This window comes from Condylostylus longicornis, unplaced genomic scaffold (genome assembly GCF_029603195.1).
Source record: "Condylostylus longicornis isolate FDR11 unplaced genomic scaffold, ASM2960319v2 ptg000422l, whole genome shotgun sequence".
NCBI lineage: Eukaryota > Metazoa > Arthropoda > Insecta > Diptera > Dolichopodidae > Condylostylus > Condylostylus longicornis.
The window spans coordinates 92,555-117,212 of record NW_026578381.1 but is presented as its reverse complement, the minus strand read 5'-3'; the positions used below and the strand labels follow the sequence as shown (position 1 = coordinate 117,212).

At 29.1% G+C, this 24,658-nt stretch overlaps 1 protein-coding gene across 2 annotated transcripts in view; it reads left to right on the top strand.

Annotated features, from left to right (window-relative positions):
* Positions 1 to 24,658, top strand: part of LOC129617142 (LHFPL tetraspan subfamily member 3 protein) — a 58,474-nt gene that overhangs the window by 7,607 nt on the left and 26,209 nt on the right. For both annotated transcript variants that reach the window (XM_055532530.1, XM_055532529.1), the window contains exons 2-4: positions 17,394 to 17,579; positions 18,387 to 18,520; positions 18,610 to 18,736. In XM_055532530.1, the coding sequence (XP_055388505.1) occupies positions 17,438 to 17,579; positions 18,387 to 18,520; positions 18,610 to 18,736 (403 nt within the window). In that variant the 5' untranslated portion in view covers positions 17,394 to 17,437. The remainder of the gene's footprint in view (positions 1 to 17,393; positions 17,580 to 18,386; positions 18,521 to 18,609; positions 18,737 to 24,658) is intronic.

Sequence of the window (24,658 nt, the reverse complement as noted above, 5' to 3'; positions counted from 1 at the left end):
GTAATGTTTTAATTCAAAAACATTTATATTGCTCAAATATTTAAAGTAAATTTTGAAAGTATTAGATATGACACGTTTGAACTAGTTTTAAAATAATTATGCACAAAAAAGTTGTTTGGAGGAAGGTACATACATATTTGTATTTAATAACTTAAAAACTAATTGAAATTATTCGAAACATTTTTATAAGTACCTTTTTAATAACTAAAATGAGATAATAACTCAAATTGTTGAATGTCAAAATTACATAAATAATGCATCTTAAGAGTTAATTTTATATTGAAATTAAAATTTTCAAAATAAAAAAAAAGAAATATAGCAAAATAACAGAAATATAACAAAATAAATAAAAAAATATATTAACAAAATAAAAAAAATAATAACAAATATTAATTATCATAAAGAAATACTAGCCCAATAAAAACAATTTACCTTTCTTTCGTATAAAAATTTTTTGAATTCAATCTCACCAAAATTCAAAATTTTAATAAACAAAAAGTAACCTAGCAACGTCTTAATAATAATTTTTTGATATACACACGTCAACATTATACTTAAACAGTATCACCGTTCCGTTTATACTAAGTAAAGTTGAAAAGCAAATCGTAATGAAAACAAACACGATTTTTTATAAAAACTATACGAAAATTAAAAAAATTCTTTAAATTGTTGTAAAATTTATTGAAAATATTAATTTTTTTTAAATTTTGCTGAAATATGCAATATATACATTTTTTTGATAATTTGCTCAAAGTATGCAAAAATTTGCATTTGCTCTCTTATCTCTGTATGCAAATACATATGTGTTAATACTATAAACTTATAAATTTTTTGAGAGCGTCGCGGCTCGAAAACAGAAACTTACTGATGACTTCTTCAGGGAATTTGGCTATCATAAAGTGAGTCCCTGATAAGGTCTATATTTACCTTTTTCTATGACATTTGTGTGTTTAGCTTTTCTTCAATATGAATTTATTCTTGTGGAGCACCACTATATTCGTGTTTTGTTTAAGTTGATGTTCATTTCAAATCATTACTAATTGGTTGACTATAATGAGCACTGCAAGTAAATAGATTTAAATTTTGCGAGTTAAAGGCTTACCTTATCTAAGATTTAATTTTCCTTCCACCATTAAATGAATAACTAATGCACATATGTACATTCATATTTCAACACGTTGTGTCTCAATGTGTTACTGATGAGCAAATCCGAAGTGCCAAAAATGCTGAACAAACTTACAAAGTGAAGCTAGGGAGCTGAAAAATTACATACATATGCAGACTTATTAAATGAAGAACCTGAGTTTTCATAATGGGATTCAAATTTTCAATACATATAACAAAATTGAATTAGAAAAGAATTAATAAAAATCCTAGAAACAAAATTTGTGGGGTAAGTGATCGAGCGCATGGCCCTGCTTCGATAATCAAAAAATTGTCGCAGGAGGTCGGTATCGTTTTTAAAGACCAGACACATCAATCATCCGGGTAAAAAATCGGGTAAGCCACTGAAGTAGTTAAATTTCATAAAATATAATATAGGAATAATCTTTTAATATTAAAACAAATGAATTTAATCGCGCATATGCTAGATTATCGAAACTCTGATGCAAATACTAAAGTATTCTTTAAATAAAGGCTTACGCCATATTTTAGTTTGCTACATAGTATATGAAACGAAATAAAAAAATTGGATTCGTACGGGTTAAGAGTGTGTTGGATAGAATTGGATAATAGCTTTATTCATGTAAAATTGGCATACAAACACATCTAGAAAACCTAAAAAATACAGAGTCATTGATTATAGGAAACTTTAATTTTTACGTCAAAAATAATTTAGGTAAAAATTTTCAAACTCACAAAACAATAATTGAATACTAAACGAAGGAGCATTTTGAAAAAAACAATAAAGCCAAATATTTTCTAGTTGTCTTTCTCTTTGCTCCGGGCATTGTTATATTCGTAACAGGAGCGTATTTATTTTATTTTTTTTTGTCTGGCCTTACTAGATATCACAAATATCATAAAATAATCTTTATCGTGTTTGTTATTTTATTATTTGTTACTTAACTTTTTATCATTTCTTTTGAGGAAAACCAAGAATTTCCAATCTCCATTACAAAATGGCACACTTTAATAAAAACTGATTAAAAAAATAGTACATTAGGCGTACTATGACAAAAAAAAATTTTTCATGGTGTACTCGTCTAAAAAATGGCACAAGTACAAAAAAACATAGAAAAAAAAATTTCAATCGGAATACTTTTGTATTGATTTGCTAAAGAATTGTTTTTGTATGGATATATAGAGCATTTGTAGAACTCATTTTACGATTATCCTAGAATTTATCGCCAGCAAAAGTAATTTTTCAATTTTTTGTATTTTTGTGATGAGTTTTTTTTTTGAAATTTTTTATTTTTGTGATGAGTTAAATAGTTTATTATTTTGTGTAAGTAAAATGTTTATTTCTGCCTTCAATAATGCTTTATAAAAAGTTTAAGTACGGTATTACAATCGTATTAATAGCTAAAGCTTTTGATACATTTTGGAATACAATTTTTACAATATTAATACACCGTGACTTCAATAATGCTGTAAAAAAGATTTAAGTACGGTGTTAATACGGTTGTAGTTCCGTCTCAGTGCTTTCAATACCTTTACATTGTCAAAAAAACTACTAAAGTGCATTTCGTACATTTTGGAATATAATTTTTACAATATTATTACATACTTTGACGTTTGTTTGAAAAGTTCAATTTAAAGTTCTGTGCAACTGTTAATTTTTAACCAACATTACCAAGTCATTAAAAACATTACATTTTTATGCTGCATTTAATAAAAAAAACTTAATAACTAGCACTTTATTTGTGAAAATAAATACTAATTTATTTAATTGGTTATTTATGGCAACATTTATATGACATGGTATGTTATAAGAAAAGGGTGCTCGGTTTTTTCGATACCCGATTTACTTTTGTTTTACGTCTCCACTACGTATAAAACGCATTTAGGAAAAGTGTACAATGTCGAGAGCTTTTACTAAACTTTTTGGAATTTGATACTTTGTAAAATTTACGTCGTAAGCGCATTATTGAAGTCACGGATATACTTTGACGTTTGTTTGAAAATTTTAATATAAAGATCTGTGCAAATGTTAATTTTCACAACAATTTTACATAGCATTTTTATGCTGCATTTTGGGAAAAAAACTTAATAAGCACTTTATTGCTGAAAATATATTTTATTTAATTGGTTATTTCTGGCAACATTTATATGACTTGTATAACAACAAAAGCGTGCTCGATTTTTTCGATATCTAATTTACTTTTATTTTAAGTATCTATTACTTATAAGATGCATTTTGGAAAAGTACAATGTCAAGACCTTTTACTAAATTTTTTGGAATGTGATATTTTGTAAAGTTTACGTCGTAAGCGCATTATTGGAGTCATGGTTTTATTTAAGTTTCAGATTTCGTATTTTTTATTTCATAATTTATAGTTTTTATTTTTACCTTTTCTAGAAGTTGGATTTTATTTTGATTTATTTTAGTAAAGTAATGGTAAAAAAATTATAAACTTTCTTTATGAAAATGGGTTGAAAAAAAACTTATTAGAAAGAAGAGCAAAATAGACTCTAGTATTGGTTTACTAATTTAATATTGGTTTACTAATAACATTAATATACTAGTCTAGATTCAGATTAATAAGCAAATTAAATAAAGTTGGGACAAACCAATGGTTTGTATTGTAGCACTTTTCCCTTCAGCAAGTGAAAATTCTGCTTTTAAATACAGTCTATATATACCTATCACACATTCTAAAAATTATTTTCATTCATATACAAAACTCTTTCTAGCATTGCATGTATTTAGGATGAACGATTTATGCAGTCTTTTAAATAAAGTGAAAATTAATATAAAAAGGGGTTAACATAATGCTCGATTTTAAGGTTTAATTATGTGAGTTAAGAAAAATAATTATATTTTTTAATGTCATGGAATTTACCGTTAGCCTTTTGTGTTTATAGAAATTTGAAAAACCTTGCGGTTTCGGAAATATAAGGTGTCAAAAATTCGAATTTTACAAATTTCAAGAGGCAATAACTTGAGAGGGGGTTGAGATGGAAAAAAGTTTTCTTCCAACGAGATGAACTATTTGTTAATGTCTAAAAGTCGTAAAAAATGCCATATTTTTCAACTCATTTTGTGGTTATAATATTTTTTGAAATTTATGTGTAGCAGATAAAATATACATACATACATATGTTGCATTTTAAATTTTGCGAACGCTAACCTTTTTATAAAAAAATCGTATAGTTTGAAGTATTTAAAAATAAACTTACAAACTTTTTCTAGGTGTTGGCTTTAATCACGTTCGACTAACGATTTATCCTTTTCGATCCCAATTAATAATTTTTATCTTGAAAGACTCTGGTAGAGCTTTCTTGAGAGTTCCAAAGAATATTATTCTTACAATTTCAGTCTTGTAGAACACTAAAAGATCCTAGTGAGATCGTTATAAAAACAAAAGAGCGCAATTACTAGAATTATTAATTCTTGTAATGAGAGTTAAGCTCCCATTCTCATAACAGAACTAGTATAAGAGTGAGTTAAACTTTCACAGTCACAAGCCACTTATAATGGTGTTATTAGAAAAAGAAAGCAATACATTGTAGAATAAATATATCGGTCTTACTTCGAACTTTATAAAAAATATATCTTTCCGCTTTTATGTATCTTAAAATATACATATGTTTACGTATATGTTATGTAATCAATAAATATTTGTATTCAAAAATTTAATATAAAATTATAAATATGGCAAATTTAAATAATTTTTTTGCCATGATTATAAATCAAAAAGTTGCTGGCATTAAAATTTTATTGATAAAAGTTAATATTGTGTTTCGAAAAAAAGCAACGCCAACTAAAAATAATTAAAATTTAAAAAATTTTTATACATATTTTTTAACCCTATAATATCTTATTTCTTTTTTTACATAAGTTTTAAAATTTAAGAATTGTTAAGCAAAAAATAAATAAAGTTGAAATTTATGCACACTAGATAAATTCCAACTAAAACTTTATTATTTATTTATTTATTTATGTTAAGCTCAAACATTTTACATAACTTATAATTAAAAAATGCATAGACAGATACATATTTTTTAGACAGAACAAGTTTTTTAAAAGTTAAATTTAAAAATTATACAAAATAAAACTTATTAGTAATAATATTCCATCAAATATGAATATAAACAATGAAAAGCTAAAACAAGAATTTGAAAAAATAAAGAAAAGGGTTATACTTAACAATAAGTAAATAGAAGCTTTTTCATCGTGATTTTCTTTAGTGAAAAGTCAAGTCTGTGTTTGTGTTTGTTGCATAAACGCAGCATTTTGCTGACAGGTTCATGTTTCCCATAATTGGTCCTATGAAAAGGAACCATGAAAAGACCAGGGGAACGAGACCTAAGGTTGGAATTAATCACAATTTTATTTAAGAAGTCGGGGGAGATTAAGTCAGTTTTCATAAGCTGAAAAATCAATAACAAATCCGTGACGTCACGTCGTTTACCCAGTGTGGGTAGGAAGAATGATGAGGTCTTCCCAAGGAAAAAGGCGCAGTGCGAACCTCAGAAAATTTTTTTGAATAGACTCAATCCTATTAATAAGTATGTCGTGATAGGGTGACCATCCTTGTGAAGCATATTCAAGATGAGGACGGGCCAGGCATGTGTAGAGCGATTTTAAGACATATGGATCATTAAACTCCTTTGACCAGCGTTTAATGAAATCTAACATCGCGCTTGATCTGCATATGATATGATTGCATCGGTTTATGAATGATAACTTGCTATCGAAGCAAACACCCAGGTCCATTATTGAATCAACTTGACTAAGAGCTTGGCCATTCAAAATATAGTTTGTAAAAAATGGCCGTTTTTGCCAAGAGTAGCACATTTGTGCATATTTACTTACATTGATTTTTAGGTTGTTACTTGAGCACCAGCCGCAGAAGCGGTTAAGATCATTCTGAAGACACAACACATCATTTGTACAGCTTATTTTTTTTTAAATTTTCATGTCATCAGCATATATTAATACCTCACTGTGCGATAGCATGGAAACAACATCATTAATTGAAATTATGAACAGCAGTGGACCTAAGTGACTGCCCTGGGGTACACCGGAATTAGACGAAAGAGGCAAGAAAATTGCTGAACGAAAGAGGACTCTGTAAGTTCTGCCAGAGAGTTATGACTTTATCCAGGCTAAGAAGTGGTCAGGGAATCCTAAGAGTTTCAATTTTAAAATAATAATTTCATGTGGTAGTATGTCAAAGGCTTTGCTAAAGTCTGTGTAAATTACGTCCGTCTGATATCCATTTTCCATATTATTTAAGATAACTGTCGTGGCCGCCACTAGATTAGTCACCGTGGATTTCTTTTTCAAGAAGCCATGCTGACGCGTACTAATGAATGGCATACAATGGAAATAAATATTGTCATATACCATCAACTCAAAAACCTTAGGAATTGCCAACAGTTTGGCTATAGGACGATAGTTTGACACGTCATTTTTATTGTTTTTCTTATGGATTGGCCTAATGAAAGCTTCCTTCCACACGGACGAGAAAATGCCCGAAGAATAAGACATATTAAAAATTATGGTTAAGATGGGCGCCAGAGAAGAGCAGCACCCGCTTAAAATAATCTCAGGAACTCCATCTGCTCAAGGAGAAGGACTAGAACCCAAATTGGAAAGACATTTTTCAACCGCAAAAGAGTTCCTGACTAAATTTGTAAAGGTAGTTTTAGGATAGTTATCAATGTGCCCAAAGTTGTGGACATTTAATTGAAAAGATGAAAAAGATTCGGCGAGAAAGTTACGAAAAAATTCGGAAATAATTTAGGAATTATTACTTGTATTTCCGCCGAATTTCAAGAAGGTTAGATAACTATCATTTTTCCTCTTGTGGTTTATGAACTTCCAAAAGACTTTGGGATTACGTATTAAGTTATCCGAAGTTTTATAAATATAGTAGTAGTAACGATCTTCTACTGCTAATTTAAATTGATCATACGACAATCGGAAATTATCATAGTCCCTGTCGTCTTTAGTGGAGAGATATTTGCGCCACAGCTTATTCTTTTTGTTGCGAAGTACCCTCGACTCTTGTGAAAACCATGGAGGGCCAGAGCCGGTATCTTTAGTTTTCAACACACTAAATTGTTTTCAATAAACAATTTAAATGCAGCAAAATGATTTCATAAAACTTACCAGTCATAGACTCAATATCAGTAAAGTTGAATACTGAGGAGAAGTCGTGAGTAGAAAGAAATCAAAAAATTCGCCCGATGCGAAAAATTCGAAACCAATGCGAAATTCGCCCTTTTAAAATCAAAACGATAGAAAAGGGGCTGGTCAATAGATGGTTTGTCGTCAATGCAATATGAGAAAGATATCGGAGGATGATAGATATCAACGTTAACCAACGGATCCGGGACAGTTATAGGTAAACAATTGTACCAATTGGTAGTAAAGACTAGATCCAGTTGCCTCAATTGATGGTTTGTTATTGACGATATTTGTTGCAAATTATTTAGATGAAAGGTATCTATAAAGGACAACACTAACTCACTAGAACAGTCAATTGAAATCAAAAATGGTTCCTCGTCATGAGTGATCCACCTAATTTTGGGGATTAAAATCTCCAAAAACAAAATCCTCATTCTCAGGATTAAAAGAATTGCATAAATAATCAATTGCCGAAGAAATATTTGCATATAACTCATTACTTGAGTTAGGCTGTATATAGCAATTGACTACGAAAAGCGTTTTGGATTTCAGCTCAATTTTAACTGCGATGATTTCAAGGATAACGAGCTTTTAACGGCAATTAATACCACACTTCCCTTTGGGCTTCCCTGCAAGAAAAGTGCATGTCGGTCCTTTCTAAAATCAGAAAATGAAGGGTCGAATAATTCAAGATTATTGATGGATGGGGAAAACCAAGTTTCCGTTAGAACATAAATATCACAGTCAAGAAGAGAAGAGTTAAACAGAACGGTGTTAGTTTTAGTCCTTAGTTCACGGACATTTTGATATAAAGAAAGTTGTTTCACAGTCCTTGACATACTATTTCTAAAACTAGTTAATTGGACCAAGTTATTGTTGTTATCAAAGCTACTTTGGGCTGAGGTCGTCGGAAGAAAAAACTTATTGCTTGCTTCCCTCATCCTCTGCAAATAATCAATCCATTTACTTTTCATATGGGTCCTAAATGTTTGTAAATCTTTATCGACACTGGCGGCAGATATATTTAAAGTGTCATGAAAGTTTTTGAATAAGCTATATAAAATAGTATAGTTAGAGGGAAGGCCCTCTGTATTTTCACTTTCAATAAAAACCTTAACACCTAATCTAGTTTTACCATCGTGATTGACATTCTCCACCGCGTCGTGAAGATATGAGAAGTGCAATTTAACATTCTCATACGCAGCCCGATCTCTGAAGCGAGATAGTACATACGTATTTGTATTGTCGCTATGATCTTTTTCATTAATTTCATCGTTGTTAATATTATTGCTATCGAGATTCCGGACTTCTTTCGAAAAAAAGAATTCTCAGTCCCAACAGGGTTAAAATTTATATAAGGAAAAATGACAATACTTAAATAAATTCCTCTTATGAGAATAATGGATTCCTAAACGAATTATGTTTACAGGTATATCATTATTCGTTTCCGTTTGTAACACAAATGGAATTGGCACTGATAATTCTCAAATCTAAAAGGTTATTATTTTGTTGTATATTTGTAGAATCGCCAGGCATGATTATGTCTGATTGATAAAAATTAGAAGTTTTTATAATATTCACATCTGGTTTTTTTAAAATTTGATGATGATTTTACCTGTAGATAATTTTTCTGGACTTTTTTTCGAAAGCTACATGATCTCCAATTAGAAAAGTAGCGAAAGCTACTTTTCTCCAATTAAATTTTTCCATTTTATAAAATCGAACTGATTTCTTAAGGCAGTGTATAATTTATAAATATATTTTTTACGTCACTTTTTGCGTATTTTATTTGTCATATTCTGACATTTGCTTATAAAGGAATTCTTTTAAGAACAAAATTCTATAAGAGTTGACATCTCATAAAAAAAAATTAATGAGAATTAAAGTTTTTTAAGGCGTGCGGAAAGTAGTTCTGCTATGAGAGTAGCAGAATTTTTAACACTACAAGTGCTAAGTCTTTATTGTAAGAACCTTTCGAGAGTTGCATAAAAACAAAAAAAAACCAAAACAAATGAGATTTTTGGTCGATTTTTTAGGGTATTATTCTTGGAAATTGTTACTTGGAATTAATAATTTCTTTTTATACCCAAACTAATTCCTTATTTTTGTTTATTTTACACTATTTTTTCGAATCAAACTTTTTCGGCAAAATAAATTTTTTTCTAAATAAATCATTAACTTTTGCTCACGATGGCTTTTACGTTATTATTTAAAACAAATCAAAACATTAGATTTAGATTGGATTTTAAATTTTTAGAGTCTTTATTTCTCAAAAAATTTGTTTATACTATATAACAAATTCATAAATTAACTCAAAAAATATACAAAGAAAAATTGAAAAAAATTTATAAGAGTAATTCATTATATATAAATTCATAATGAAAATTGATTATTTAATTTATGGTAAACAAAAATAAGAAAATTTTTAATTTCGGAAAATATACAGTTTATAGGAAAATAAAAATTAAAGAAAACAAAAAATAATAAAAAATAATCTAATGTGATCATCACATAACCGACCGCAATGTGTATTGTCTAGTTAAGTGAAGGTATTACAGAGTATTATAAAAATGCCTTTTAAATATTTCTTTCCAATTTTCCCTGACTTCGGTAACTACCAGAACTCAAATAGTAAATTTCAAGAAATTCCATCAATTAATTCCATAGATATGATAAAAAATGTAAACTCGATTCCCTGTTCGCATTGCATACCATAAGGGAAGTTCTCCATGGTAGGGAAGAATAAATAAACTATTTTTAGCAACGTGAACGTGTAAGTCTGTCGTACGAGTGTATCTTAAGTTCGGCTGAACTGATTTTGATGAAATTTTATAAGTGAATTTATATTTACAATGCCATAGATTGATCAACTTTTGGGATATATCAAACATTTTTCCGAGCCGATTTTATATTTTTGCGAATATGAAGAGAAATGATGAACAAATTTCCTTAAAATTTAACATTTAAATTCGGGATGTTAACCTAATTATTTTCAGTAGTTATTTATTCGAAATTGGGTAAAAAGCAAAACTATTAAGAGTAAAGCTTCAGTTTCCAATTATTCAAATCAAGTATCATTATAAGAACAACTAGGAGACAAGTTAACAGTTACAGAGGAGAAAAAAGTCATTAAATGAATTAGCAATACTACGAGGATCATTTACAATGAGCCTTATTCTAGTTGTCCCGTCACTTATGTAGATTTTGTAGTTGTCGCTGTTACTTCATTCGAAATGTAGTATTTTGGTTGTCGAGTGACGTGAGTGATAGAATTAAACGAAAATGAAACGTTTCAAGTGGAATTGATACATTTTTAAAAGAAATATTGGCGAATAAACTTCAAACAAAAAAAAAAATCAGTGCATACATTTATATTTTTAAATTATAAAAAATGCATTATTGTTTATGGAGATATCAGAAAAAAACAACAATTAGGGATTAAAAAATATAAGATTAGGGAAATGGGGTACACATTTGATTTGCCAAATGCAGTGTAAGCCAATGATTTTTTCAAATAAGTAAGTCACAAACATTTTATTTTATTCACAGATTTGTAAGGTATTGCAGACTTTTAAAGGAGGCCTTTGTATATTTACTAAATATATTCGAGGGAAAAAAGAGTACCACTAAAAGGTACTCGTTTTTACGCTTCTTATGTGAGGGCAGTTATCAAAAAGTGTTGCTAACGATTTATATACAGGTTTAGCGCAGCCTACGTTCTCCAAAATCTTAAGAGAACTTCTAACAACTTTAGAAGCTGAAATTTGCAGAAGTTTGATAAAGTTTCCAGAAGATAATGAAATAAATGAAAACCGGCTGTGTAGATGGAAGACACGTTAGAATAATGACTTCGTCAAAAAACCATCAGCCGGAACATATAACCGGAAGGGTTATCATATTATATGTTGGTATAAACAACATTGCTTGTTAAATATTTCAAAGTATTTCAATATAATATTACTTAAAAATTTGTGATCTTAAAATGCGCATCAGATATATAAATGCTAATAATCCGGGATCGTCTCATGATTACTTTATTTGGAGTTACAACAGGTTGAATTCAATACTTTAAGAGAAAATATTAACGGTATACGAAATACCTGGATTTTAGGTATTAGAAATTTGATTAATTTTTATTTTTATGCTAATTTCATAAACAAAAATTGTTTTTTAGGTGACGCAGAGTACCCAATTAAACCATTCTTGATCACGCCGTTGAGAACATATGTAAATAGAGACGGCTGCAGTCAACAAGGTCAATTTAATAAGTCTCATTCATAAAGACAACAAACGGAGCTCAACAAAATACATTCTGCTGCTTGCTGAACGCATGGAAGCTTCATTATACACCAGAGAACGCCACATAAATTGTGAACTTGTGCTGTATTTTGTACAATTTAAAAATCAAATATAACGTGCAAGATGAACCTGTGGAAATAGAAGATGAAAATGATGGAGATTTAGAGGAGGATGAAGATGCTTCTTTAATAAGAACAAATCTTGTGAATTTCATTTTTAATTTATAAATAAAGTTTTGATTAGCAGTAACATAAATACATAGTAAGGGTATCCCTCACTTAATGTAATTTTTGGGACCCAAAATTTCCTACGTTAACTGAAATTACATTAAGCGAGACCATGAAAAAACAGATAATTTATGTGTACATCGTAAACAGGTTTTTAGCACTTTTCTAAAAAAAGTGCTTATTAGTTTCACTCTGTCCGTTCGTCCGTCCGTCCGTCCGTTTGTTTGTCCGTGTGTCTGTTTACAAAACTTCTACACCCTTGAAAATAAAAAGCTGAAATTTTATATGTACATAGATCTTTACTAGAAACTTATTTTCGTAGAACAAAATTTTTACCTATCTCCCCCCCTCTAGAAGTTATAATTATTTTTCTTAACTCATACAATTAACCCTTAAAATCGAGCATTATGTTAACCCCACTTTATATTAATTTTTGCTTTATTTGAAATACTGCATAAATCGTTCATCTTAAATATATGGAATCCTAGAAATAGTTTTGTATATGAATGAAAATAATTTTAATAGTGTGATAGGTATACATAGCCTGTATTTAAAAGCAGAATTTTCACTTCATGAAGGGAAAAGTGCTACAATGCAAACCATTAGTTTGACCCAACTTTATTTAAACAAAAAAATTAACTCTTATTTCATGAAACGTTATCGTTAATATAAAACAAGATTTCAACACATACTTAAAAACAAAAATCAAAAATAGGAACATTACATAAGTATTTGAATAAAAATAAAAATCAAAAATAGGAACTTATTGAAATTATATTATATCATAACATGTTTTGGTTCCATACACATACATAGGTAATTAAATTTATTTTTCTATTGTGTTATTCAATTTCAATGACAAGAGAATTCAGAAGTTCGAAAGCTTTTTCTAATTTTTCAATTGGGAATTTTGGTTTTTCCGGTGAAGCATTTTCTTCATTTTCATTATTGTAGGTACCACTTGTAAAGTGTTGCCAACGGTGTTAAAAGTCTTAAAAAAATTTAAAAAACAATTACGATAAGCGAGGGAAAAATTTATGGTAACTGAAATAATGCCGCAAACAAATCTATACGTTAAGCGAAATTACTTAAAAAGAAGTTACGTTAAGCGAGGGAAACCTGTATACTATTAAATAATTAACATAACAGTATTTTTTTTGTACTTGCATTTGTTAACTTAATTGGTATCACGTATTTTTTTTTGTATTTGCATTTGTTACATTAATTAGTATCACTTTAAAGGTTTATCACACACTATTGTTAACAATCACATTTTAGAAATTTGTAGGTAAATAGCTTGTTTTTTTGAGTTCCATAATTTCCATTTTTAATTTTATGGAAGCCTATTTTTGATTGCATGCTTTCGGATATTTTTAGTTTTTTTTCCATTGTATCAAACATTCCTTTGGTATATTTATTTATATGAAGCATTGAATCGCATATTTTATTTAACATTTCAGTTTGAGAAACCAATAAATCTTGTTGGGTGCTTGTTGAACTAGATTAAGGCTCAATACTATTGATAATGTTAATCTAAAAAAATTCACTAATACTCCTACACCTATTTGAAATATTATTAACAGTAATCCATTCACTTTTAATATCACCAATTAGTAATTCATTACAACAATATCCCTCACGACAAAGAGGAATTTCACATCTAAGTTCATTGCATAAACTGCGATAATAATTGAAAAGTCTGCTATTATTTGGATATTTTGGATGTTTTCTACTTAATTTATTCTTTTTCCTAATTATCCATACTAAAACATCGCCAATACAAGGTTTGAGTTTATTTATATTTTTATTATTCTAAACCGTCGGAGACATACGCAATTTAAGCGTATTAATAAATACATGTACAAAAAGCAGTAGATGAATCAACCCATTTGTAAACAGTTTTAAACATTCATAGCTAAGCAAATTATTAGATCTCTTTTAAAGAGTGCAAAGTAATTTCAGATACGTTAACGTTACACAACATCAAAGAAGCCATACAATGATTAGAAATACGAAAATCAAGAACACCACACTTTCACAATTTTCAAATTATTGCTCAAAAATGCAACAGCAATATGATCAAGGCATGTGCCTGAATCGCGCCGCGCGATACGCTCCACAACAGTATATAATCCATAAGAAGCTAAGATAAACTTACATTTATCTATATCGAAATTTGTGTTATCAAGAAGATTCAAATTTATGTCTCTTAGCAAACTACCTAGTTCGTCAAGAAAGACGCCTCTTTTCAAATTAGTTGCATGCTAACTGAAAATGCATAACAAGGCATACTTAGCATTTAAGTGTAAAACATCTACATTCTAAACATTTACATTCTACATTCTAAACTACATTCTCAATTTTTAATAAAAAATACCTACACCGCCACAAGCGTATGAGTTATTACATGTAGTCAAAAAATCGTAATCTGGAATAGAATAGTAAATTCAGTATTTTTTATTTTTGCAGATTTATTGACTAAATGATAAATACACACAAAAATATAACCCATAGCAACAAATTATTATTTCTACGCTATTACTTTTTTCAAATTTGGTAAAAAATTTGCAGCATGTTATTTTAGCAATGTTTTAGAAACTTAGACATTTACTTTTTTTTATCAAACTACCTATTTGGGCAGATTTTAAAGTTTTGGCTCCTGATTTGAAGATCTGAGGTTCTTGATTTTTCTCGGCCAGAATATTCTGCGGTTTGATCTACGGTACTTACTTATGAAGACCTGTATTTTGTTTGTGCAGTTTGTTTTTTATTAGACCGGTCTCACTTCCATATAGGAGAGAAAGGCGGATGACGGATTTTAAGCATGAGTTAAATATTCTGATTTTTGTGCCTTATATGTACGTTTAAATACTAATGATTGCCAAATTGCTTCTCTGTTGATTGTATTGAACACCCTTTCGAAGTCCACCTAAGTTAGACTATAAGCGCGAGTACCATGGCAGCCGCATTTAGTATTGTTATACGTCTCCAGTTCTTGCATTCCGTTAGGTCCCCCTTTTTTGGTAATTTTACTATGATGCCTTTCTCCAACTGCATGTTATTTTTTCTGTTATCTTACATCTCTCTTACTTGGCGGGTTCAGGACTATTTCGATGTTACGTCTAGTATTATTTATTTCTTGATATTCTTGTACTTGCTGTTCGAGTTTATTGTTTATTTCTTCGAAGTGCTCCTTTTATCTCAGTAGCTGTTTTTGTGTAGACCACAATGACTGGTTCTCTCGGTTCTTGATTAGTTGGTTATGATTCTTGGACTTATTTGACAGCGTTCGTATGTTGTTGTAGAGTACGCGCATATTTTTTACTTCCACTGATTTTTGTGGCGATCTTGTTCTCTTATCTTTTCTTACTGCTTTCTTTACTTCTTCGGCTTTCTCTTTATATTGAATCATTAGCTCCACACCAATGATTCTTAATTTTCTTCTCTCTCCATGTCATGTCTGAGATCCATACTTTTATTTCTCTTCTGGTAACGCCTAAGACCTCTTCTCCTACTTGTCTGAATATTATTTGCATACCTTCTTCACTCGAAGTTCTCTGGTTTCTCATTTTCTCGTCAATTTTTGATAAAAATTCTGCCTTTGTATTCTCATTTTTGAGCTTTTGAGTGTCTATTTTCCTTTTTCTTTGAGTATTATTACTTCTAATGGTCGTAGGTTTTAGGCGGATATCTCCTGTGCGAAGCATACGGTCGGAAACCACGTCAGCGCACCTCTATGTTCTTACATCTAGGAGAGATCGTCTCCATTTGTGACTAATGCATATGTGGTCGATCAGATTTCGGGTGCGTTGGTTCGGCGAGGTTCATGTGTATTTATGTAATCACTTGTGCGGGAAGATGGTTCCGCCTATCACTATGTTGTGTTTACTTCCGATTTGCGGTTAATGGCTCCCACTTTAGCGTTCATGTGACCCATCATTACTACAATATCTGATCTGAGGACGTCGCTGAGTTCTGCCGTTAGCTGTGTGTAAAATTCATCTTTGCGTAACATTGCACTAGAGTCATTTTTCTCATTCTCCTGTGTATTCTTGCGATTATTATTCAGATATTGCGCGCCGACTTACTAGACTTTTCTTGAGTCTCTTAGAAATTTGTATTCCAACTCCACCTTCGCTGTTTTTGTTGCCACTGTATACTACGATATTGCCTTTGATGTTGTAAGCTCATCTATTCCGGGCTATCTCATTTAACTTATACCAAGAATCTCGACCTCGTATTTTGAAGCTTCTTTTTCCACTCGTGGCAGTCTCGAGGCTTCTTTTAGCGTTCTAAAATTCCAATTCTAGTCCTTTTGCGTGCATTAGTGATCGTTACCGTGCTTCTATCTGATATCCGAAGCTCTGTTTCTATTTCGTTAATCGGCTGAAATTCACTAGTCAAGATGATTAGCGTACCGTAGCTATCTGTATTTTTAGATGTAGATGATTTAAAACATAAAAGGACGATAATAGTTTTCTTTCGCACAAGCTCTATACATTTTCTTAAAAACCATAAAAAGAAAAAGAGAGTTGCTCTTTCTACGCGGTGGCGTTATACTTCCAGGGCAGTGGTTTACAATTTAAATAAATATTTTTACTACATACTCTATAAAGCTTTTGCTTTACTGTATTTACTAAAAATAACTTGATTGTATTACTCTCTCTTGTTAATTCCTCAATGTTACTGTGGTCTCTCAAGATACGTCGTTTTAATATATTTTTATTTATTCCCTCTTTATCGCAAGAACTTTCGACCCAAAATAGCATATTTTTGTAAGCAACTATATTCTATACAAAATATATTTTTGTTTAAAATCACGTTAATTTAATTATTTTTAATCAAAACTAACTTTAAATTTCATTTTTTCCTTTTCTTTTTGTTATATGAGAACTTTAACTTTTGACTTTTGAGGTCGACTATTTTGTTATTGTCAAATTTTAGACGTGGCAAACCGCTAAAAAAAGTTTCATTTATTCCGTAGTGTATTGATGAAAAGAAGCAAAAAAAACGTATAGTTCGGCCATGCTGCCACTTCTTAAAAAAACGTTACAAAAATAAACGAAACGTTTTCTGTGTTTCCTTCCTGTGTGCCAATGTATATAAAAGAGTACACTCATCCCTCGCTTTACTACTTACATTACGTTACAACCATATAATTTTCTACCTAAACTTATACAGATACATATATTTTTTGTTAATTTGCAAAAGATTTAGTTGGAATTTTTTTATTACAACATTAGACAACAAAAATCAACAAGAACTTTTGATTCTTGGAAAAAAGCAATTACTTATATATGAAAATTCTTTTCATTATTTTGCTCTGATCTTTGTTTCATATAAAACATTAGAGTGCATACATATGTATATTATAATGGTATCTACATAATATTTAACATATATGAATATTTAAACTAAAAAATTCCTAGAAATGAGTTTTTTTATATAAAAACTGTAATTTTTTAAATTGCCGAAAATCACTCTAATTCCTATTTGTTAGTCAAGAAAGACGTCCTTTTTTATACATATTCACACTTTAAATTACTTATTTGTTTTCATTGCAGGTTTCAATATTAAAATTTTGCAAGTGTAATATACTCTATGCACAATGGGTACAAGAATCGAATATGTTGATACAACTCAAATGTATGCAACAAACTATATACGTAATTCAAAAGCTGTCGCTGTTCTTTGGATTATTTTCACAATTTGTTATGCAATAATAAGTGCTGTAGCATTTGCTACACCAGGTATGAAGTTTTATTAAAATTTTCGTAACGTATTAGTTCCTAATAAGATTTACGAACCGAATGTGCAAGTGAAATTTTAAACGATAATAGATCGAGTCAATCGTGTTAACTCTGAAATATCCATGCGTTTGAATAATTTTAGGAGTAGCACAATACGACACGGATTCTTGCTACATAGTTAAACTCTGCTATAGTTCACAAAAAACATATAGGAACAACGTTTTATAGTCGCAGTAAAAAAAATCAAAATTCAATTTGAGTAATTAATTATTTTGTTTATTCTAAAATTATCTAAAATTAAATTAATTAATTATTTTGTTTATTCTAAATTTATAATTTATTGTTATGATTTGTACGATAAGGAGAGGCATTTCATACAGGAATGTGTACAGAAAAAAGTAAAAGGTAATAAAAAAGCTGTAATATTGTTAATTTGTTAAAAATTAAATAATGCACTAAATTTTTTTTAGTTTAATTTGCTTTTTTTTAATGATTACAGTTTGCTTATTACTTTTTGTTTATTATTTTGTGTATTTCCATTATTCCTCAGAGTTGCAAATGGAATGGGAAATTTATAATGCTTTACGAGCATACGTTTGTACGTGTAAAATTGTATTTCGATCGCAAAATCGGTGCAGAACGATATTCATGCGTGATCACCTGTGAGAACTGATTTTCGTTCTTAATGCGAAATTCAATTGATTTTTATATTAGGCACAGATTTGAAATTTTTTGATGTTTTGATGATTCAAAATACGCACTTTATTTACATTTTATAAAAGTTAAATTTATTTCTATTATATTTAGATTGGATTGGAGATTCGAGCCCAGAAAATATTGGACGGCTAGGATTATGGCAAGTATGTCAAAGAAATTTTGTTGCGGATGTTTGTCAAAGACGATGGGAGAATATATTATCAGTTTCTTCCCTCACATTTCAGGTATATTTTTCTTTGTTTCAACCTAAAGAAAGGACAGAGGTACATTTATTTAAAAACAACTTGTGATAAGTTTACTAATATAATTTTAGGTGGCTACAATTTTTGTTGGATTAGGAGTAATAATGGCGTTTTCAGTAATATTTCTGTTAGCACTTATGTTGTTTTTGAAATCTACAACAGTATTTAATATGTGTGGCTGGGCCCAAATTATGTCAGGTAAATATGTATGTATGCGTATATGTAATTTTTTGGGTGTTTATTTAAAAAATATAACGCACATCGTTCTTGAATGAATTTTGATCCACTTTCGTGGTTGATTTTGATATATTCGTTCTTGAATGAATTTTGATCCACTTTCGTGGTTGATTTTGATATATTCGTAATTTTTGACTGAAAGAAAATTTCTGAAGGTGTTCAAAAAGGTTTCCTAGGCATGATGTTTTATAATATGCAGCCTCCATTTTTAATTTAATTCGAAAAATTTTATGAAAATGTTAAAAAATGTTATGTTAAGAACATTCTGACGCAAGAATTTTTTTTCTCAGTAATTTTAAAACAAACCCTTGCAAAACGTTATAGCTTCCAGTCTTGTTTTAAATTGAAAATAAACATTTGCACATATTTATTTCATATTCAATTGTTTATATTGGTTATGTTCGTATAAGTTGAACTGACGTTTAAATCAATCAAAACTAGATGAGAGAACTTTAGTTTGATTCACGTTTGCAATTCCAACAATCTGTAAAAGATCTGTCGAATCGACAGCATAAATTTTTTTTCTGCTTTTAACCTCAATTAGTAAAAAACACAATTATTAAAGACTTTTACTCATAAGAGTATAGTTTTAACTCATAAGATCTCTCGCAGTCAGAACCGCAAATTCAACCTCATTCAGTTCTGATTGATACTAGTTGTCATTTGAAAAAGTGTATATTTTATTTGATATACAAAAACAATTTTGATACTATTCAATATTTAGTAACAACATTTTAAGATGCTAACTTTTTAATCCATCTTCAACAAATTCTCACTACATAAAGCTTTAGTAAAACAAAAATAACAGAAAAGAAATTTCAGTCGTGTCTTACTCGCATTAACAAAAATCATGTGCTGACACAAAATTCTAGATTTATGGGTTATTATAATTCATGTTGTGCATATTTGTCCGTATTCAATTTGTAATTCAAATATCTATAGAACTTTTACAAAAAATTTTTTGGTAAAAGCTATCATCTGTTTAACCTTTTTAATCTTTTTAGTAATTTGAACAAAATTTTTTGACTATTTCTAACTATGTGCATACGAGTGTTACAAATTAAAATTCATGTTTTTCACTAAGTTGTATGTATCTGTTTTTTGTTAACAGTCTCTTTTTGAAAAACTTTAAGTGAATTTAGGTATATGTTCAAAATATACAAGGTGATTCACTAAAGAGTACAATGTACTCTTTACTGAATCATGTTGTGTGTATGTACTTTATGGATATTGTATAATACATATACGTATCTCAGTTTGCACTAAAATCTATTTAATGGCACTATTTTTCATTCGAAAAATCTGAATATTATTTGGTGTGTTCGGACCTCATCGCTCTTCGCGCTAGATTATCTATCAAAAATTTAGTGTTGTAAGACCCGCACTAAATGATCGTACTTCCCACTAAATTTAAAGTAAAACGAGAAAAAAAATAGAGTTGACTTTGTCATGGCACTATTTTTCATGAAATTTCAATACCATAACTTTTATAGTTTCTGAGATATAGACAAATAAATTTTGAAGTTGTATGGCAGCTACCCGAACCGGTACCCCGATCAAGTCCAATTTAAATAAGGTTCTGGCACTTACTACAATAAATCATTTGTGAAAATTTGGTGAACTTAGCTCGATTAGTTTTTGAGTTATCGTTCGGACGGACGGACGGACGGACAGACAGACAAAGCTAAATCAACTCAGAATTTCACGCTGATCAAAAACATACACTTGAGTCTATATCTAACACCGTTATTTCTTAGCGTTACAAACGGTAAGGCAAATTTAGTATACCCTTCGAACATACGTTCGTACGGGTATAAAAACAACTTAAGGAAAATAAAGTTATTATATATAAAAATATTTTAAGAGAATAGTGAACATTAAAAAAAAAAAAAAATGTGTAATTTGATAAATCGTAATATAATTAGAAGATTTTGCGTAATGTTAGATGAGCTCCCGGATGCGCCTGTAGGAAATCTGCTAAACTTTTTCAACGTACTTCAATAGATTTGGTGGCGACAATCAACTGTCTTTGGTTAACAGATCGATAATAAGTCTGTAAAAATTAAATAAATTTACCGTAGCTTAATATTTTTTTTCCTTTTGTGTTTTTTTTTTTTTTATTTTTATTCCTTAAATTTAAAATTTGAAATGAAGAATATGCAGTGCAATAAGTGCAACAAAAATTGACAGGCAGCAAAAATTCGTTTAATGCACTTCTTCAGGATGTTTGCAAAAACCCGCGTGCATCGCTTAAGGGACAAAATGTTGCCTAAATTCGCTGCCAATAAAATTTCGTCATCATCTTTAGGTACCATCAACTCGCCGAACTCCTCTTCTGTCAATAAGAGCTCAAGCTTGAAAAGCAAGATCGACAGCTTGTAATACATGATTTAGAACATTGAGAGGTTTCACGAGGCATATGTTGAGAAAATACTCAAATTAAAGTAGGAAAATAGCGCCCTAAAAAAAGCTGATTTTTTTGTCCAAACAAGTTGGACTCGTTAGAGCAACACAGGCTTTTTAATGCTATAGATATACTAAATGTTTCGAATATGGAAGGTGATAACAAAATTAGTGAAGCGGTAAAAGTTCTTAATTTGACGCTAACAAATTTTATTCCGGAATATATTGAAAGCTGCTATATAAGGAAAAGACACTGGCAAAAAGGAATATCAACGAAAAAACAATGAAGTTCAAGGTCAAGTTTCGTTCCAGTTTCTCAAAAAATGAGAAATGGTCATGGAGAAAAGAAGGGAAAGGAAACATATGTTTGAATATTAATGGTGAGAATATTTATATTAGTGATTCTTTGACACAAAAAAATAGAAAATCATATATGTAAGGCACCACAAGATAAAAATAAAAAAATTTTAGTTTATATGGCAAAGAAACGCAAAGATTTTTCTTATAAAAACTAAAGGAGAAAATTATATATTTATAAAAAATTTAGTTTTAAACGTTATAAATTTTAAATTAAATAAAAAAAATATCTCTCTCTATTTTGTAAATATTTAATTTTTTATTAAACATATTCTATTCGTAGCTTGAAAAAAATTTGATTTACTCTTGTCTCGTTTAGAATTTTTCGATACCATTCCTTTCATCATTCTATTTACTGAAATATGGATTTATAATGATGAACAAAAACAATTATAATATACACTAGGGGCCCCTGTGGTTTGCTTATAAGCAGTATTATCTGTTGTAAAAACAGGATTGTGGCAATCAATTTTAAAATAAGTTTAGAAAAATTTGTACATATTATGGCATACATATGCAGGTATATACTTGTATATGCATAAATATCATATTGGTTTGAATACTAATGATAAATAAAAGTAATGGAAATATTTTTAATTTAATAAATTTTAAGATGTAATATGTGTCACTGTTAATTACATAGATATGATTAAAATTCAAATTAAGAATTAGTTAACAATTAAGAACGAAAAATTTCCTTCTAAACAACGTTATCTAGATAAGTACGTAACGTAACGTTATTCGTGTTCTTATATCTCTCACAATTTTTAGTTTTATTTTTTTTAATTCCATTCCATGTTAAATACAACAACAAAAAATTATTTTACTCTTACTTAACTCATTTAAAATATTTCGCTTCCTTTTGCTTTTTATTTTTGTTTATGGTAGTAAAGCAAAAAAACAAAAAAAATATTACTACTCTTTTTTTACTCTCTTTCGCTTTTCGCTTTTCATTTTTTGTTTTTGTTTTACAGTATGTATAATCAATTGAGTAATGTATGTACCCAGTATTCTCTTTTGCTATTTTCATTTTTTTGTTTTTGTTATTTATTAGATTATATGTATACCTGTTCATGAACTGGAAAAATCTTGTAAAATATAATATAGATGGTTATAACCTACATTGTAACTTAATGACGCGTACGCATCCGGTGATGTCGCAGTCTATATAAAAAAATGATTTTTGTGGTCATTGTACGTCAATTCGAATAAATACTGCTGATATAATAAAATAAATTATACTCTCAATAGTGCAAAATTATCAATTTTTATATTGGTCATATGTTAGTAAATATTTGTGGTTGCTTAATGTTTTTAAAATAGTTTGATTTTTTTGTTTATCCTACTTCGCTCCTAGGACGAGCATGGGACTGGTGTATGATTATTGTATATAACCATGAACCAGTTTCTGACGTCATTAAGTTCACTAGGTAGGTGACGAACCTACGTAGTTTTTTCTTTATATTAGATATTTAAAGTTTATTTTTTTTTAATGTTGAATATTATTGAAAAATTAGAATTAGATAATATTAATTTTTTTTATATATGTAATGTGTATAAAACTATATAATATTGAATATAATTTTTTATAGTGGCCTGATTGGGCTTTGAACCCGAGACCTTTCAGGTAAAGGACCAGTGCAATAACCACTGCACCATTGGTCAGGTCGAAATAGTTTAATCAATTACAAAAAAAATTAAAAAACAAATGGTTTAATTGTAATTGGAGACATCAACATTGATATAATGAAACAGTCAAAATTAAAAAATTATGTGCTTATGATGTCGTGTTATGGTTTGAATTCTCTTATTGACGCACCTACTAGAGTTTTAGATTACTCAAGCACTTATGTTGGTCATATTTTCGTAAGTATTTGTGATAAAAATTTTAGTATGGAACCAGTTATTCAAAACTTCAATTTAGTTATAAGTGATCAGAATATGATTTGCTTAAAATTTTTATTCGAAAACTATTCTCAGCGAAATAATTTAAAAGATCAGTTACATGTGAATAATACAAATTTTTTGAAACTTTGTGGGGCGTTTTGGGCAAAAACTTGGGAAGCAATATATAACGCTTCCAATCCATTTATAACTTATGATAATTTTGCATTCTAGATTTTATTATTATATTAATAATTGCTCTTCCACTCTTATCCATCCCAATAAAAAAATAAAAACTAAAACAGTGGGTGTCAGATGAACTTTTAAATAAAATAATATATAAAAATCAGATTGAATTAAAGAGTAAACGAAATCCTGAAAACTTGTCTCTAAAAAAGTTATTCAAAAAACTTAGTAAAAATATTCTTTTCGAGATAAAAAAAACTTAAGACCAATTCTTATTCGAAAGAACTCAGTAAGTTCAGTGCCAACTCAAAACAGGAATGGAAATTGGTTAAAAATATTTTGAATAAAAAAATCAGAAAAAATAATCAACGAAATGGAAGTCAACAATACCATAATTTCTGATGAATACGAAATTATAAAAAAAATTAACGACTATTTTGTTGACACCGCGAAAAATATAAATAAAATTAAACGTAATTGTAGCTGTTTGTTGAACTCATATAATGGTTGTTCTGATATATATTTATGTAATTTCTTTTAAGCAATTTATTTTATACTCAAATAAATTGCTCCAGAGATATCTGAGGTTTGAAGTTAAATTTTTAATACTTCAATTTAAAGAATTTTATTTCAAATTCTTTATTCCAACATGCTGAGGTGATTCCCTTACATAAAAAGGGCTCAAAATTGTTGCTAGGTAATTATAGACCAATATCACTTCTGCAGTGTTTGGTTAAATTATTTAAGAAGTTAATGAAAATTAGAATGTTAAAATTTTTAAATAGAACAAACTTTTTCAGTGAAAATCAACACGGTTTTTTATCTTGTGGAAATACTGAAGACGCAATTTTAAAGCCATGTACTATACTCAAGTGTAAATGAAAATAAGTGTATCTCAGCGCTTTTGATCGATATAACTAAAGCCTTTGATATGATCAATCACGAAATAGTTATTGAAAAGTTAAATTAATACGTTTTAGAGGTTTTATGTTAGATGTTTTGATTTCTTATTTTAGTAATAGAAAACAAAAAATTAAATTAAATAGCATTTTA